The 16,040-nt window shown below is 47.1% G+C and overlaps 1 protein-coding gene across 1 annotated transcript in view; it reads right to left on the minus strand.

Annotated features, from left to right (window-relative positions):
- LOC135386228 (uncharacterized) overlaps nt 1-14,964 on the minus strand; it is a 28,150-nt gene extending 13,186 nt beyond the window's left edge. Inside the window, exons 1-11 of the mRNA XM_064616041.1 lie at nt 13,941-14,964; nt 12,988-13,046; nt 9,993-10,262; nt 9,496-9,633; nt 8,427-8,543; nt 7,658-7,925; nt 6,807-6,950; nt 6,559-6,730; nt 5,013-5,094; nt 2,794-2,993; nt 894-983 (exon numbers count right to left, since the gene is read on the minus strand). Of these exons, the coding sequence (XP_064472111.1) occupies nt 894-983; nt 2,794-2,993; nt 5,013-5,094; nt 6,559-6,730; nt 6,807-6,950; nt 7,658-7,925; nt 8,427-8,543; nt 9,496-9,633; nt 9,993-10,262; nt 12,988-13,046; nt 13,941-13,984 (1,584 nt within the window). The 5' untranslated portion in view covers nt 13,985-14,964. The remainder of the gene's footprint in view (nt 1-893; nt 984-2,793; nt 2,994-5,012; nt 5,095-6,558; nt 6,731-6,806; nt 6,951-7,657; nt 7,926-8,426; nt 8,544-9,495; nt 9,634-9,992; nt 10,263-12,987; nt 13,047-13,940) is intronic.
- Between the last annotated feature and the right edge of the window lie 1,076 nt (nt 14,965-16,040).

Below are 16,040 nucleotides of genomic sequence, written 5' to 3' on the forward strand. Positions count from 1 at the left end.
TTTTTTTTTTCGCCTCCTGCGCTGTCGCAGCGAGCGGCGAGCAGCGCAGCTCCATGCGGTTCACGCTTTAGGCTCCGTGCCTGCGTGGGGCGCGCGGATACACACACACCTGACCTTACGAATCCTCCGCGCGCCGATTAGTAGAATACTAAGTTGTACATGCTAGGTGCTATACCGTGCAATGTAAAGGACAACATAGAAAGTCTGGAGCAATGTGCATATTGTTCAATGAAGCGAATCTCTGAAACCTGAGGTGACCTAATTCCGCAATAAATTCGAAAATTATACACTGCTAGGATTGACGATGGGTATTCAATTCCTTCATTGAATATTTTATAGTATTCCTTCATTAAATTGATCATGCTCAATTACTTCACTGATCCTGTATTCCACCTAGGTCATAGGACGTAAGCGCTTCACAGATCTGCGCGGAGGAGGTCGTCTTTCACGTTAGCCCGTCCGGTACACCCCCATCCGGTAGCTTTACTTCGCGCCATCTACATTTAGAGAATAGCACCATGGTCACAAGTCCCGTCTACGCCAGCGCAGTCCCTGCATAAACGACAGCGAAATTATTTTCGCAACAGTATCCACTGTTACCGCCGTCTGGCCGAAATTACTACACTGGTGCGTGGACAACCGAATTCGTAGCAACTATAGAACCACTCAAAAAAATAAAATAAAAAATAAAAGACAGTGACCTTAGCAGAGTAACCGCGCATCCTACAGGTGGTGACGACGGCATTTTTGAATATTTTGAAGCAGCTCGGTGTTCATAGGTTACGCTCTCTATCGTGCGTGGATATTGATGAACCCTATGCCTTCGCTTTCTCATATAACTCGGACATAAAGCTAGCATCACCAATGGTAGATCTTGGACTGACCAGACTTACCGACTCAATCCGAAGGACATTTTCAACGGCCATTATCTGGTTATGCTCTTGCGACTGCTTCTTATCCCGCTTCCGTTTGTCGCGTTTAGACTAGAAAAAAGACAGGCAACAGTCATCCGACCCTTTTACCGTGATATGGAAGGTCCAGAACAAGGAACCATACATCTGCATGTGCTACAAAAGAGCTCTAGCCATCGTGAACTACAGCCGTACACTGAGCAAAATCAGCGCAATACACAGTATTCGATTCGCGTATTCACAGTCCTAGAGTTGGCACTATGTTTATATTGCCATGTTAATACTGACGGCCTTCACAGGGTTTTTCAGAGATTCCCGTTAATGGCCATTAAATCCATTGAATGCAGCAATGCACGAATGTTCTAGGGCTAGGAACTGTGCAACTGCACATATTACATGGAACTAATCAAACGCACAGTTCATTTTACGAAGACGCAGCTCGGTGCAGTAGAAAAAACTAAGCAATAAATATAAGATACATAAATAACCAAGCACTAATGATTAAAAGCGCTTCCGTGCAGAATTGAGGCGCACAGATTAAGTGCAGACACGGCACGAAAGCTCAGAATTTCTTGAGATGCTTTCTTTTTTTGGTGTTTTTTCAGCCGGTTGTCGTCGCCTCGGTCAATACCCCTTCCACACAATCACTACGACACGAATTTCACATTTATCCCTTGTAGGACATTCTGGAGCGAAACATAGTTGTATTCCACCAGAAGTGACGCATAGATGCCAAAAGCAAAATTTCAACGTCGTAGTTTCCGATGAAACAATGAAAATGAGCAATGTGTTCGCATCTGGGTTCGGTTTGATGGTGGCGTATGCGAGACCTACTGAACCCTGGCAGGCATCACAAGGGGGTGTGGCGAAGATAAAGATGTCTGAAGGCTGATTATAGGGTAACACGTAATCAGCGAGATTTTCGGGGAACCGGTGGACAAAGACAGGAAGTTACTGATAGCGAGTTCAATTAGAAAATTTTGCACGATGACTGTGGTTATCATACGAGTGACATATGTGAGACACTTTGCTTAGCATCTGTTTGGGTCCGGATTGTCGCTGAGTGTAAAGGGCGTTGTGGCACTTTCCCCTAAGTCACTGCTTTCTGCTTGCTTTATTGCATGACACAACTTTGTATTAAAGAGAGAAAAAAAAACCCTTTGCTCATTCTGGAATTCGTCCCCACGTAACCACTAACCTCCTTATCTTTCGCTATGCTTGCCAATTCTTGCCTGTTGTCCCGTTTCGTCCACGTATTCTGTAACCGGTCTCGAGCCAGATCACTACGTTCACACAATCCCCTCCACACTCTAACAAAGCGGCAATTCACTCCGGCCGTAGAAGCCCGTACGGACCCTTTCTTCCCTCCGGGCTGTTGGCCCACAATTCGCATGAACCTTTAAACACGTCACACCTAACCCTTTAGATACCATACCAATGATGAGGACGGTGCCCAGAAGAAGAACAGTCTCTGTTCGAAATATCGGCGGCTTCTGTCCTGAGGCAACTCCCTTCCTACATCTCTACCGGTTCGCTGCATTTCTACCCATCTACATTTCCCCTAAGTATGTCGTATAATGTACGATGAGTTCGAGCTCAGAGTGACATAGACGGCAAGAATATCGGCACAGCGGATGTCGAAACTAATCCAGCCCTGACATCACGGGCAGGAGTCTTAACGAATAAGCTGGTCACAGGGGAAGTGCTTGCGAGGAATACGGATGCCTGTGGCGCCCACTTCCTCTGACGGCGGAGGACGACCTCCAAGTTTGTTCCATTGTTCCAGGGTTTGTATTACACGTGGAAAAATAATTATTTTGTCCTCCAATCATCCCGTGTGCAGTGTAATGTGTGCATGGTGTAATAAACCACAGCCACTCACTCTGTTTCTGCTTCTCTGGAAACGAAAGGATGCCTCGAGAGGGTTTACGACGTGCGTACGCTTTCGAACCCATCTCCAGTCGGCCAGGAGAAAATAAGGGTCATTGTGGTTGATGGCTGCAGCGTTGTCGGCAACCTCCTGGATGTACATGACGGCATCCTTCATTGTGTTGCAATCAACCTCGGACACATCCGAGAAGCCTGGACCGTCAAAAGCAGTATTGTCACCATGTGTGATGAGGTATGTATGTAGGAACTATATTGAATGTCTCGGAAAGGTCTCTCGGCTGAATAATTCGCAAACAGGAAGCGCTATATCGAAAAGCTTTTTCCTCATTGAGCATCCCTGAGACATCGACCAAGAACTGACGCTCGCTCCATTTTGCCAACCGAGGACCATTGCCATTTGCCAACTTATGGACCATTTGCGCACGCTCATTAATAAAATAAAATAAAATAAAATAATAAAATAAAATAAAATAAAATAAACAAAATAAACTAAACAAAACTAAACTAAGTAAACTTTTAAACTGCACTTCGAACGCATTCGAAATATGTTCTACCGATCGGAACCTCAAGCGAAAAATATTACAGTAAAACGAAACGAAACGAAATAAAAATAAAATGAAAACCGCCGGGACTGGTGATTTTGCGAGTAGTTAATTTTAATTTGCATATTTCTTGCGCGGAGCAGTGTACTAATGGGCTCTTCCGCTCGGCTATCCGGCTGCCAATTACAGTGCTCAGCCACCTGGTTCACACGCGGGGATAACGGAAGATAAAGAACGCCTCGGTCCTGCTCCTCTAAACGACTACAGGTTTTCCCGTCCATTTTAGTTCAAGCGTCACCTAAATTAGTCCAGGTGCCATCTGAAATAATCCAAGCGCCATTCAATTTAATCCGGGCGCCATCTGAAAAAATCAAGATGCCATTCATTTTAATCCGGGTGCCATCTGAATTAATCCACGGTGTTTTTAAGCACTATAACCGTGTATTCACACGAGGGACATCCCCGCAGACTATTCTACAGACATGTAGTGGAAGGAAACGTAAAAAGCTGCTTACGGGACTTAAGTTCTGCTGCGTCTTATGTTGAGTATCCACACTGCGCCAAGATATCGGGAGTTGGAGCGAAGTATAGCAGACGACACCATTGGTCATGTCGTGTGCTGAGGAATATTTTGTGACTGATCTGCAGGATATTCCACGCAGTTAAGAGAAAGCGAAAAGGCATTATGCTCATAGCAGACGACGCCAGTGGTTCTGTCGTCTGTGAACGAATATCTTGTGATTCTCCCGCAGGATATATTCCCTGTGGTTTGAAGAGCACGGAAGGACATCACGCGCCTCCTGCAGCGTAGTCGTAAGATATTCTGTAGCAGACGACAGCACCAGTGGCATCGTTTGCTATACTCCCGCTCCAACTCGTCGTCGTATCTGGACGTCGTGAGAATGTGCAAAATAAGACACGGCAGGAACTTCAGTCAGTCAGTTTTTTTTTTTACTTTTCCTTCCACTAGAATACTCTACGGGGACGTCCCTGGTGTGAATAGACGGTAATAGTGCCTAAAACACCATTGATTAATTCAGGTGGCACTCGGATTAAATTGAATATCACCTGGATTATTTCAGATGACACCCGGATTAAGTCAGATGGCCCTTGGTCTAAAATGGGCAGGAAAACCTGTAGTACCCATCGTTCGGGGTGGATTCGTCATCATCACGATGAAAGTACCCAACGTCACCTACGGAACGACAGCACAGCCAGCGCTGCGTACCAGTCGGGTGAAGGAGAGCCGATACCGAAGAGTCCTCAATACCTCAACTCCGTTGTTTGAACTATGCGAATGAACACGTAATTAGCAACCAGACTACAGAGTGAATGAGTGCCTTGGTACACTGCTCCGCGTGAGAAATATGTGAACAGCAACCAATTACTCGAAAAATCGGCACTATTGCTTGACGCACTTATCGACACTTATTTATTTGCTTTGCTGGTATATTTTTTGCTCGTGGTTCTGATCGGTAAAAAAGAGCGTCGAAGCGAAATTAGTTAAGTTAAGAATTAATTAATGAGCGTGTGCAAATGACTCGCTCACAGCTCAGCCCCTGACCGATGTCGAAAAAAAAGCTATTCAACAGCGCTACCTGTCTACGAATCGTTCAGCCATCGTAAAACACCCGGTATAGAAGCACAAATTCGAGGACGTATAATTTACCCAGTGCGCTGAGCAGTTGAGGCAAGAAGGACACATTGATGGCTTGAGTGAGCAGCATGTCGCACACGATGAACATGAAAGACTGGAGAATATAAGGCTCGGTTAAAACCACAACTTTCTTCGCATCCATTCTTACAGGGAGGCATTGTCGGCCTCTCGAAACGGTTACTTTGAAGCAGCAACCTGTACACTTTCTATGCGCTGCACTGGCCATGACACAACAAACTACCTAAATTTTATGTTGAAATTGTCGTATGCTTGTCCTTATCCTCAAAGTGTCGCCCCACATGGTAACGCATTTTGCCTTATTACTATGTTATTATATTATTTACTATATTACTGCGGGAAGCGATTAGTGATGAGCAACGGAGCACAGGAGCGGTCTTGCGTACGGGATACAGTCAAGACCGCCCTTGATTTCATGCTGCGCGGCCGTGCAGTACAGCCAATGGAAATGGCTGTGCGTTTTTGTTCCTGCAGCCTCATCATTATGCCTGGTTCGTATTGTTGCATTTTCACGCGCCACGGGTGCGGTACGGTATAGCAATGGCAACGAAGCACGGCGACCCAAAAAAGCATGCGCGCGCAAGAGTTTGGCTCGACTGAACCCCATGCGGTACGGATTACCTCCGGCTATGCAGCTGACCAATGAGCGTAGACGAAAAATGAAATGAAAAATGATTGGTCACACACTGGCTCTTTTGTATCAAAACGCATGCGTCTGAATAGCGTGTCATATACCACAACCGCATCCGCACCCAATCTGTACCGTATCCGCAACGGAGAGAAGTTGCAGTGTGAACCAGGCATTAGTCTTGACAGCATTAGTGTTGTACTTTTACGCAGTGCCAGAGATCAAGGTGATCATGGTTCGCCCTGTGTATACAGTGAACCCTCGTTAATATGACCACCACCGTTCCCGCAGGTTTTGGTCATAAGGCGAATTGTCATACTAACGAGAAACCCACAATACGCTGACCTCAGAGACCACTTCGTTCTTGCCATTCTTCGGTGCACAACATCAGCAGCAGCACAGTGTGACCTGGTCTCGTGGTCACTGCTGTTTTAAGCACTACAGTGCTTTGACACATCTGAAAAGCGCTGTGAGTAATTCCGAAGTCAACAACATCAGGAGTCATCCCAAACCTTGGCGCCCTACTACTACTACACGTGTCACCCTCTGCCTGAGGTACGTGTGCAGCCTCTCCCTGGGGCTACTCTGCGGGTCATGTGACGTGGTCATAATAACGAGAAGATAATACCTGTGTTTGACCCTACTTGTGACAAAAATCTCGGATCACAGTCGGATAAGCGGATTGTCATACTAACGAGATGGATTTAGATGGCGGCGGAACGGTTCCCCCCAAAAAAACGGTCATAAAGTGTGTATGTCATATTATCGGGGGTCATATTAACGAGGGTTCACTGGGTACTGTCTTTGCGCTTACTCTATATTTTCACGCACCATTCAACGCGCTAGAATACGCACCGTGTGAGCGAAAGGTCTAGACAGCAACGCAGATAATTTTATATTTGCGATATCTACCTTTGCAACGCTTTCTGTGTGGGTGTCGGTGTTGACGATGTGATAGAGCGTTGCGAGGGATATGACGTAGGTTCCCTTAACTCCCATCCAGATGAGGAGGAGCGCCTGCCTGGCCGAAATGCGATAGCCGAAATGCCCAATCACGGGATACAGCAAGGAGACGGCCACGAATCTGTATAGGGATCATGAAATGACCTGCACTGCATCTGTAGACAAAGCTATATGCCCCGAACGTTTTTGGTACTCACCGAATGCACATTTTCAAAACATAGCATAAGAACATGTCGGCGAAGTCGAACCCCATGTGATAGTTCGAAAGCAAGCGGGCTGTGTACGACGCCGCCACGAACGTCGAGAAGGTTCCCGTCACATCAAACAGCACGGCCCAATAGCTGTAAGGGAATTGACAGCTAGAGTCACCTAACCGATAATCAAATGTCTAAACTCTCGAGACACCGTTAAAAGCAACGGGAAGTCGCTAGAGGGCCCAACTGCTTCCAGCGGAGTTTGTAGGTGGACAAGGTCACGTAATATCCCACATGAAATCTGCTTCCACAAAAGCAGCGATAGCACATGCATTGCTCAATTGCTTGAGCCACACATTAACTGTCGTTTCAATAGGCGGCATTCTATGGATGACGTCGCACGGCCTAATGGGATAATGTGCTGCCATTCTCCCTACGTCTTAACCCACACTATATTGCCACGTATCATCTTTAAAGCGACCGCACACTACAGCGGCAGCAGGCGGGGAGGCGTCGAGCGACGGGCTGAGAACCACGACACGCCGCGCTGATTACCGAGCGATGCTTCCAGAAGCATCTGTTCTTCGCTCACATCAATCCCATGGACGGATCGACGACCTTGGAGAAGCTTCTCTACTTCTTCACCGACGCGCGCTTTCTACAATGTTCGCCGCTGTATATAAAAGCTTGTGAGCTCCCAGACCGAGCATTCTTTACCGTGGTTCTGTCTAAGAGCTACCGCTCTTGTGTTAGCCAGCTAAGCAGCCAGAATAAAGCGTTCGGCGATTATTCGCCGTCTCGCTCGTCTGTTTTTATCCGTGACAATATGGTAAGAACTGTGTTTTAAGACCCACTCTTCGAGGGTGTCCTGGAGCTCCGTGCACGAGATGAAACGGTGGGTGTTGATAATCATCGTGTAGGCGATGACACCAGTTACACCAGAGCTGCCCAATGTCTCGAGGAAGAAATAGGTGAGGTAGGTGAAGCAGACAATCACCATGACAGCCGCCTCACTGCCGAAAGGAATCACGCGTAGTGCCATCATCGCCATACCACCCATCAGAGCTCCTACAAGCAGCGCAAGAACCTGGTTTTGGAAAGGGAACACCAACGGACTGTTCTCTGTAAAAGAAGCAAGAACTGATGAGGTCCTGTGTCATGTAAGCACCAGGGGGACCTCTGCACCTCGGGAAACCACCCTAAACACGGATTGGTCGTTCTTAAACGATAAAAAATCAAGACGTTGCGGGCTAGTTAAGTTTAGAATACTTTGAGGGATGCTTTCAATTCTTTTTGACTGGACCTTTACACTGAGCCTCAAGTCAGCGGTATTACATCTCAGGGCTAGACTTTTTGTGAAACTTCTGTGTAAGCAGCTGAGGTTACTCGAGGAGGATTATCAGAGATTCTGATAAAAGGGAGATTGACTTGGACGAAGAATTACCATCTCGGCTACCAAATGTCCCACAAGTGAAACCATGATTGTTTATCGAAAAGTAATCCATTGATTCGGCGAGGGAAGACCGAAGCCTCAGTCAAGGAAGCCGTCGATATTTTCAGGCTCTGTTCGAAATGTCGACGGCTCCCGATCTGAAGATTCTTTGTAGTTCTGTATAGACTCACGGTTCGGGCTGCCGTCGACATCCGCGGAGTCAGACAACAGGCCGTACAGGAACCACATAATGGCCGTGCTGAACAGGGCTTCTGACTGGATCATGGTAGCGATCACCGGGTACCGGCCTGCGAGAGCATATCGTAAAGATATTAAATTGTACAATGCAATGTCGGAATGAAATAAAACACGAAAGAAAATTACATTTGTGCAACGTCGGACGCATCTACAAAAAGGTATTGTGAAGACATGACGTATTATATCGAAACAATTTGGATTCTGTAATGAGAGAGTGACTGCCAGCCGTTCGCGAAACCTCTTTCAGCGATATGTTTACCATCATAGCGGGCCCACAAACCTCGTAGTGAATAGTATTGCGAAACACGTCATAGCGTAGATCTTGTTTCTCTAGACCTCGTGGATGTACAGGGTTCGCCAAGATAAACTTCTGGGTTTGTTATGAAGATAAAACAAATAAGAACAGTGTCGGAAAGCTAAAGTAGATGTTAGAGGACGTATTATGCCCCAAAATTTTATGTCGTTAACGCCGCTTGGTCTGTTTGTCTGCGGATAAATCGTGAAAATTGAAAAAAAAAACGCCGCTACCTAAACGGCTATACCTGTGTTTTGAGCTTCTTTCCGTCAGATGGCGAAACGGTCGAACGCGGCGTTGCAGAGTACGACTCTGCATCCAATTCCACAAGTTCACTTGGTTTCGATGTCGTCTGCAACGCCGCGTTCGACCGCTTCGCCATCTGACGGAAATGAGCTGAAACACGGGTATAGTCGATGAGGCAGCGACGGTTTTTTCAATTTTCGATTTATCCACAGAGAAATGGACCAAATGGCAGTATAGACATAAAATTTTGGGGCATAATACGTCCTCTAACATCTACTTTAGCCTCCCGACGCTGTTCTTATTTGTTTTATCTTAGTTACAGACCCCAAAGTTTATCTTTGCGAACCCCGTAGAATAGGTAAATGAGAATGGCATTCAACAGCATTTTGACGCATTCTATCGGCGTTGATACTATATCGTAATTTCCTGTATTAGAAAAAAAAGAGGAAAAACGCTGTTACCTTCATCGAAGAGGACATCGCTGAGCGGCATGCGTTCGACACAGCAGAGAAACAGACCGAAGAAAATACATTCGTTCGTCTTCCATGTGTCATCGGCTATCTTCCGAGCGTACAAGTACGCCATGCCTGCCGATATACCTGTCAGAAATTGCGCAGAACTTCACTTTCAAAATCATTCCTCCCGCCTTCCTTTCAGACAACCCTCAAGGCGTTTTGCGTAAGGCTTTTACCGTGGAAAACATGGTTGCGGTCACGATGCAGGAACATGTTGCCTTTTTGCCCTCCGAAATAACGGTTCAATGGGAACTGATCCTACAGTGGAACTTTGCTAACTTGTGCCGATATCTCAGTGCACATTTAGCTTCCCTGCTTGCGACTACTAGTCTCGGCATCCTCGCAACCATGGAGTCCGTAGGCGGACTCGTTACGAATTAATCCGCAAAGGCTTTCGCGAGGGATTATGCCGTCTCGTGCATTGAAGTGTACCAAATGCTTACTGAAGGTTCCGATGGAGAAGACCATGATCTCGAAGCGGCATCGGCGAAATATGTAGCTATTGATGCCCTGTGTTGAATGGACGACGAAGGCTGGCACGAAAATCCGAATGGCCTGCGTGCCGACGAGGCCCACGACCCCCGTAGACACCTTGAATGTCCTCTCGCCCGCGCCTTTCATCATTACGAGGGAGCAGATGAGCACTGTCGTCAGGATGTACACCACTGTCGTGTAGGGGATGCGGATCTGGCGCTGGATTGTCTTCAGGCACGCTGCCGCAAACACGAAAGGGAGGCTCAAGCATATACATGCAAACCCAGCGTTTACTAAGTGTCCGAGCAAGGGCTTATGAAGACTTATAGTGTAGACACGTACACATGAAGACTGTACATATTCATATAGACGCGTTCTAGAAACGAAATGTGCGCTCTTTTGGGGAAGGAAGGCCCTTTGAATTTCAAGCGCAAATGAAACCTTCCACATTTTTTTTTGTGACAAAAAAGTACATGTGCTGTACTTAGAAACTGGCGGTGTGTCACGGATGGCGTGTTATTTTTCTCTCTATGGATAGATTTGGGTTTTAGCACGTCACTTCGCAGTCGCTGTGAACCTTTCCAAACATCTGCATAATTTCATGCCGGCTTAAAAGCTCACAAACCGTGTACACTTACCATAGCATGCGTTGTTTTGTACAGTGCACGACAAAAGTTTACGGAACATGCCCTAGCGCATTAATTCCTCGGAGACACATGCTAGCAACGAATGGGACTGTGCGGACATGTGCCTAGTTAACCCAGTTACCTGTCTGCGAGTCTGGACGGTACCATTCGCTGCTAGCGTATCACTCTGAGGAAGGAATACGCCAGAGCGTGTTCCGTAAACTTTCGTTCAGCAATGTACCATGTCACCGAATAAAAATGCCTTCACCCAAACATGAAAGACGTCAAATGCGGTTTTAAAATTCCTGTAGACAATGCTTCCCAAGCAGAGCATATTGATTGTAATATCTAATGGAAGTGCTTTCACTCCGAAGTGCGGCTCCCAAGCATGTGTTCACCTATTCACATTGTCGAGAAGAAAGCTGCAAGGCTTTGCCAGATACGGGTAAAGGATTCGTATCCACATCGATTCGAACCTACATTCCAAGTTTTATAACAGAAGGGGAAATAGACCTTTTTGACATTTGCATCGTATCCTTGTGGCCCTCCAGCGAACCACCCTCGGCGCGCGCCAAAAGAAGATCCTGTGTGTGCAGTATAACCGACCAAAACCGATCTTGAGTAAGGCGGTCGGTTTTGCGCAGTGTCCTCACTACTGTCGTGCCCATCCAGCGCCATCTATTCAACACTGAGATAACCTTGTCTGGAACACCCAATGTCATCGGCGCTGCGGCGCACGCGCATAAGCAGTTGTGCAAAAAAAAAAAAAAAGATCCATTGAGAGCACGGACAACGTCACGGCAAGTGTCCCTGCCAATGTGAAGGCCCAGGATGACGTCACGTGCTCTCAAGAGTCAATGAGGATAGCCGTATAGCGCTCGTACTTTGACGTGGAAGTTCGTTCAACGGTTTCTGCAACAGTTCGCGTGCACGACGCAATTGCCCTCAACCCGAGAAACGTCACCATGACGTTGGTAGACAGTGAGGGTCCGAAGTTGGGGAAGTCGGTACATGACAAGTTCACACCGCCGCAGCCAGAAACATAGACAAAAGGCACACACAAGACAGGACGAACTGGTAGACAGACTGAAACCGAAACAAATCGGAAGGGGAAAGCTGGGTTCAACGAACGGGCACTTGTTCGCCGAATCCTACTGAAAGAAAAGTAGCACCGAAGGTCGCGTCCCTTTCAGGGACCATCGTAATCCCCTCAAGCCCGTGGCTTGAGGGCGCGACCTTGTTCGCCCCCTAGCTTTGAGCGTAGTTCAACTCTACCAAATTGGTGGCGCTGTCGAACACTATGATGTCATTTGTTTACAAACAGGGAGAGGTCTATAGCTAGTTTTAATGAATCGTTTTGAGTCAGACTGTTCTGCGAACGGTTTCGCGGAAGGCCAATTAGAAGAGGGAGTGACTCAGAATGGCATCTTCTGATTGGACAGGGGCGAAATCGTTCGCGAACCGTTTGAGTGAAAACGATCCACTGAAACTCCCAGTGACCCTCACCCATCAAACTGTCACGAACCCTTTGAGACAGATAGCAGGAGTTAACAGAACATTTCTAGTTGATCTGTCGGGTGTTATCCGAGGCTTTGACGGACTGCCTCCTTCCGCAATAACGTAGACTATACTGAAAGAATGGCAAGGAAGCAACCGAGCTGATGACTTGCATACATGATGAAGAATCCCCTAGACCAGTGTTTTTCAAAGTGTGGTCCGCGGACCCCTGGGGGTCCGCGAGAGTGTCCCTGGGGGTCCGCGACCGTCTCTCACATTTCAGTGAGGATTTTCCTCTTCACAAACACCCGCTCGTACATGCTACCCGATTTCCAAACACCCAGAACGTTCAAAATTGCTACAAGAATGCTTCAACGGCTAGCTTCTAATTTCTGATAGAAAAGTCCTGCAATGCACGTTTGTCCGCGTCATACACATACAAACAAGAAGAAGAAACCAGTCCGGAATCGCTTCTGAAGCTGTATCGAAAGCACGCAGCAGCTGACGAGGTTGCTGGTTATGCACTGGCTGTGACGGTGTGTGTGAGTGGGTGGGTGGGGTGGGGGTGGGGGGTTACGTGAATTGGTTCTCATCGCTTCCGGGGGTCCGTCACCGTCAAAAGTTTGGGAAACACTGCCCTAGACAAGGGAGACGTCGAGAATCGGACACACTGAGACTTCTCCTTGAGCATTCGTCTGTGTCAGTTTTTCCTCCCCCCTCTCACTATTCTCGTTTATATTCTTTTTTTTCTTGTAAGGCATGTGGGTTCCTTCTTGGTAAATACTGTATCATGTTAATGTGTGTGTGTGTGTGCAGAGCTTATCAAACAGGCTCGCCTTACCAGCTACGAAGAGGAAAGCGAAGAACCCCAAGTAATCTTCCAAAAAGTCTCCCCCCGCCCTGAAACATAGAATTCGAAACGTCACGTTACTGGTGGCGACGTACTGCTGGAGCCGCTCCGCAAACAACCGGCTGTGTTGCCCGCCGAAAGAGTAAGCTGCAGGGAGTGGATAGCATTTTTTTTGTTCCGTATACAGGGGTGGCATTCAATGTATTGCTCCGTAGACGAAACCGTGCTGGGCGAACGCAATGCATCCTGGACAGGTCCTGGTCGCACGTGACAGCAAATGTCAAGGCACACGTGACCTTAAAGATGGCGGCGCCCGTGATCGGCGGCCAAACCGTTTGTAAACAATGCGACGTAAGGGTAATAATTTTTATCCGATAATCTCGCAGATAATACGCGTATAGTTTTGCACATAAGGCTTCGTGCTGTTTCCAAAGATGTGATGAAGACCGCGCGTTATGAGACTGACTTTATGAGACTGACGTTATGAGACTTACTGAGCCGATGTAATGTACTTAAACTAAGGAGAAATCGGCTTCTGTGATGCAGAAGAAGCTCTGCATAGCTTACGCTGGCAAAATACGTTCACCTCTAGGCTTTATGATGACGGATATATGTCGGTAAGCGACAAAACAACATGTAAACAAAGTCGCATGACCACAAAATGACGTTTTCTATGACGTGCGAACAGGAAGATGGCAGTTTTGCCAAAAGCACCCACTTGACGGTAGCTACAAGAATGGCGGGTTTGTGTCACCCCTGTGCCGCCGAAGCTGCAGGGAATGGATGGCATTCTTTTCCTGTTACGTACAGTATACCGGTCTTGCGTCAGAATCGACTTTTTGCCGTATCCGACAGCGCCGGTAGGAGATACTTGCGGAGTGGCTCAAGATTTCGGACGAGTGTGTCGGAAACAGTTCGCGGTAATCATGAAGATCCATACTTACGACGCATCATTCGAGAGAATGCCGTAACTGCCTTTTGAAGACATTGGTCAAACAACCTGAAAAGTTAAATACGTATATGGGAACACATTCAACTCCATAGTTAGCACAAGCACTGACGCTCAAGGCAGAACACGACTGCCTTCCGTTGGGCCTTTCTCATTTTCCTAATAATTGCGGGTTATTATGTCAAGACAACAATGTTCCGTGGCTTTGGTGGCGTGGCCTGACGTAACAATGATTGATTCGTGTATTAATTTTGCCAAAGTGGGGCTGTCGACAATCTTGAAATTGGAATCGTATTCGGTTCTTACGTGTAAATGCCAAATGAAAAATTTTCCCCAAACAGTTTTCGAAATGAACGAGAATAACGAACGGCATGTTCACACCTGGTTTCAAAATGCGATGACGTAGACACGAGCAACCAAACTAGCGGACGTCACTAGTGTGACGGTGTCACAACGATGTCACAACGCTATGTACGGTGAGTGAGGACCGTTTTGAGGTATGGTGAAACGTAACGAGTTTTTCGCGAATCGGCGGATTGTCTGCGCGGCAGAACAGAGCCCGCAAGTCACTGAGAGCGATGTCGCGGTAGCGAGATAAGGCCAGCCGTAAAATCGAAATAGCATACGGTTTACTAACAATGCCGCGGCTTCTAGAAAAGAGAAATGAGCAAGAAACCGTGAACACGCCATGCATGATGGTTCATAAGGCTTTACTACTGGACGAGGCATAATTATTTGTAAAAAGTAAAAGTTTCTGCAGCAGAGCAAGCAGTAGTAACCCAGGAATGTATTAACGAATTCGTGTAATCCTTTTCTGGCAACCTTCTTTGCCCGATTCTGAGCAGTAGACGATTTTAAAAAGATGGGCGCGCCACCAAGCGTGCGGCGCAAAGCAGCATGGGAAGTTTGAGAGCACTGGTCCGTCATCTGCTTCAGTTATTGTGTACCCCGCCTGACGCTGCTTCTGCGCACCGGGAATATTGTTGTTGTTGTTGTTCTACCTCTGTCTCTGGCGATCTCGTAACGCTCTAAATCCCTCTGAGTTCCCATGAGCCCTTGCGTGCCACAGGTGGCACTTGCTTTTGTAAAAAGCAAGGTGTCGAACCGAACCCGAACCGAAAACCATGGTTATTTTTGCCGGAACCGAACCAGAATCCGACCCGAAATTTTCATGACACTGTTGAACCCGAACCGGAGTAGAACTGGTAAAAATAAAGCGGTAACCGGTTCGCGACGCGAACGAGGATACACCGGTCTCCATGTCATGGATTTCGCAAATTTTCACCTAGCAGTCATACGAGGCGGTATAGTAAGCACGCTTTCAGCGCCTTTTTCAACACGTTGAAGGGCGGTTTTCCTTGTGAGCGCCGCGGCTTGCACCTCACGCACGCTCTGCGGTGTCTGCTCTTCAGAGAGGAGGCGGACGCTTTTTGAAACGCTGGGTTTCCAGGCAAACAAGACTGCCGTCCTCTCCTACCAACTGCTGTAAGGTGAGTGGCCTGCCGTCATCCACCGAATGAAATAGGAACAGAGGACGCCAGTTGTGTAGCCCACGAAGAAGAACGTGTCATTAAGAAAGCCCCCAATATTTCCTTTGACACGTGAGCAGTAAAATTTAAACGTCAGAAACATGAGATGTGCAGAAGGAGCATACGCAGAACGCGGTGCCTGCATGATTGGTGTTGGTTTGAAAAAAATAAAAGTAGTCCTGCTTACTGGTAGTGTACAAGTCTATGGGAAAATTTTGTTCCCAGGGTTCTGGTAAACCTCGCTAAATTTCGAGACGAAACAGGTACAGGCGTGTTCCCCTCCAGTTTATCTAGGGAATGACATGTTTGAAGGCCTGACGCGACCCATTGATTTTGGGGCAATTAAAGTTTGTCAGATTTTCTATACATAGGAGTTTATGGGAGATGCAACAAAATCGCTTCCCTCGGCACACCCGCCCGCGATATTTGGTCCAAAATGATGTCATTCCCTACAGTAATAGTCGAAGAATTGATTGCAATCAACAAATTTGACAAGCTTACTGCAGTTTTCCAGATCGCTGGGAATGAAAATAATGGCTTTGCCCTATGATATTATGCCCTGCAAG

This window comes from Ornithodoros turicata, chromosome 2, assembly GCF_037126465.1.
Source record: "Ornithodoros turicata isolate Travis chromosome 2, ASM3712646v1, whole genome shotgun sequence".
Taxonomy (NCBI): Eukaryota; Metazoa; Arthropoda; class Arachnida; order Ixodida; family Argasidae; genus Ornithodoros; species Ornithodoros turicata.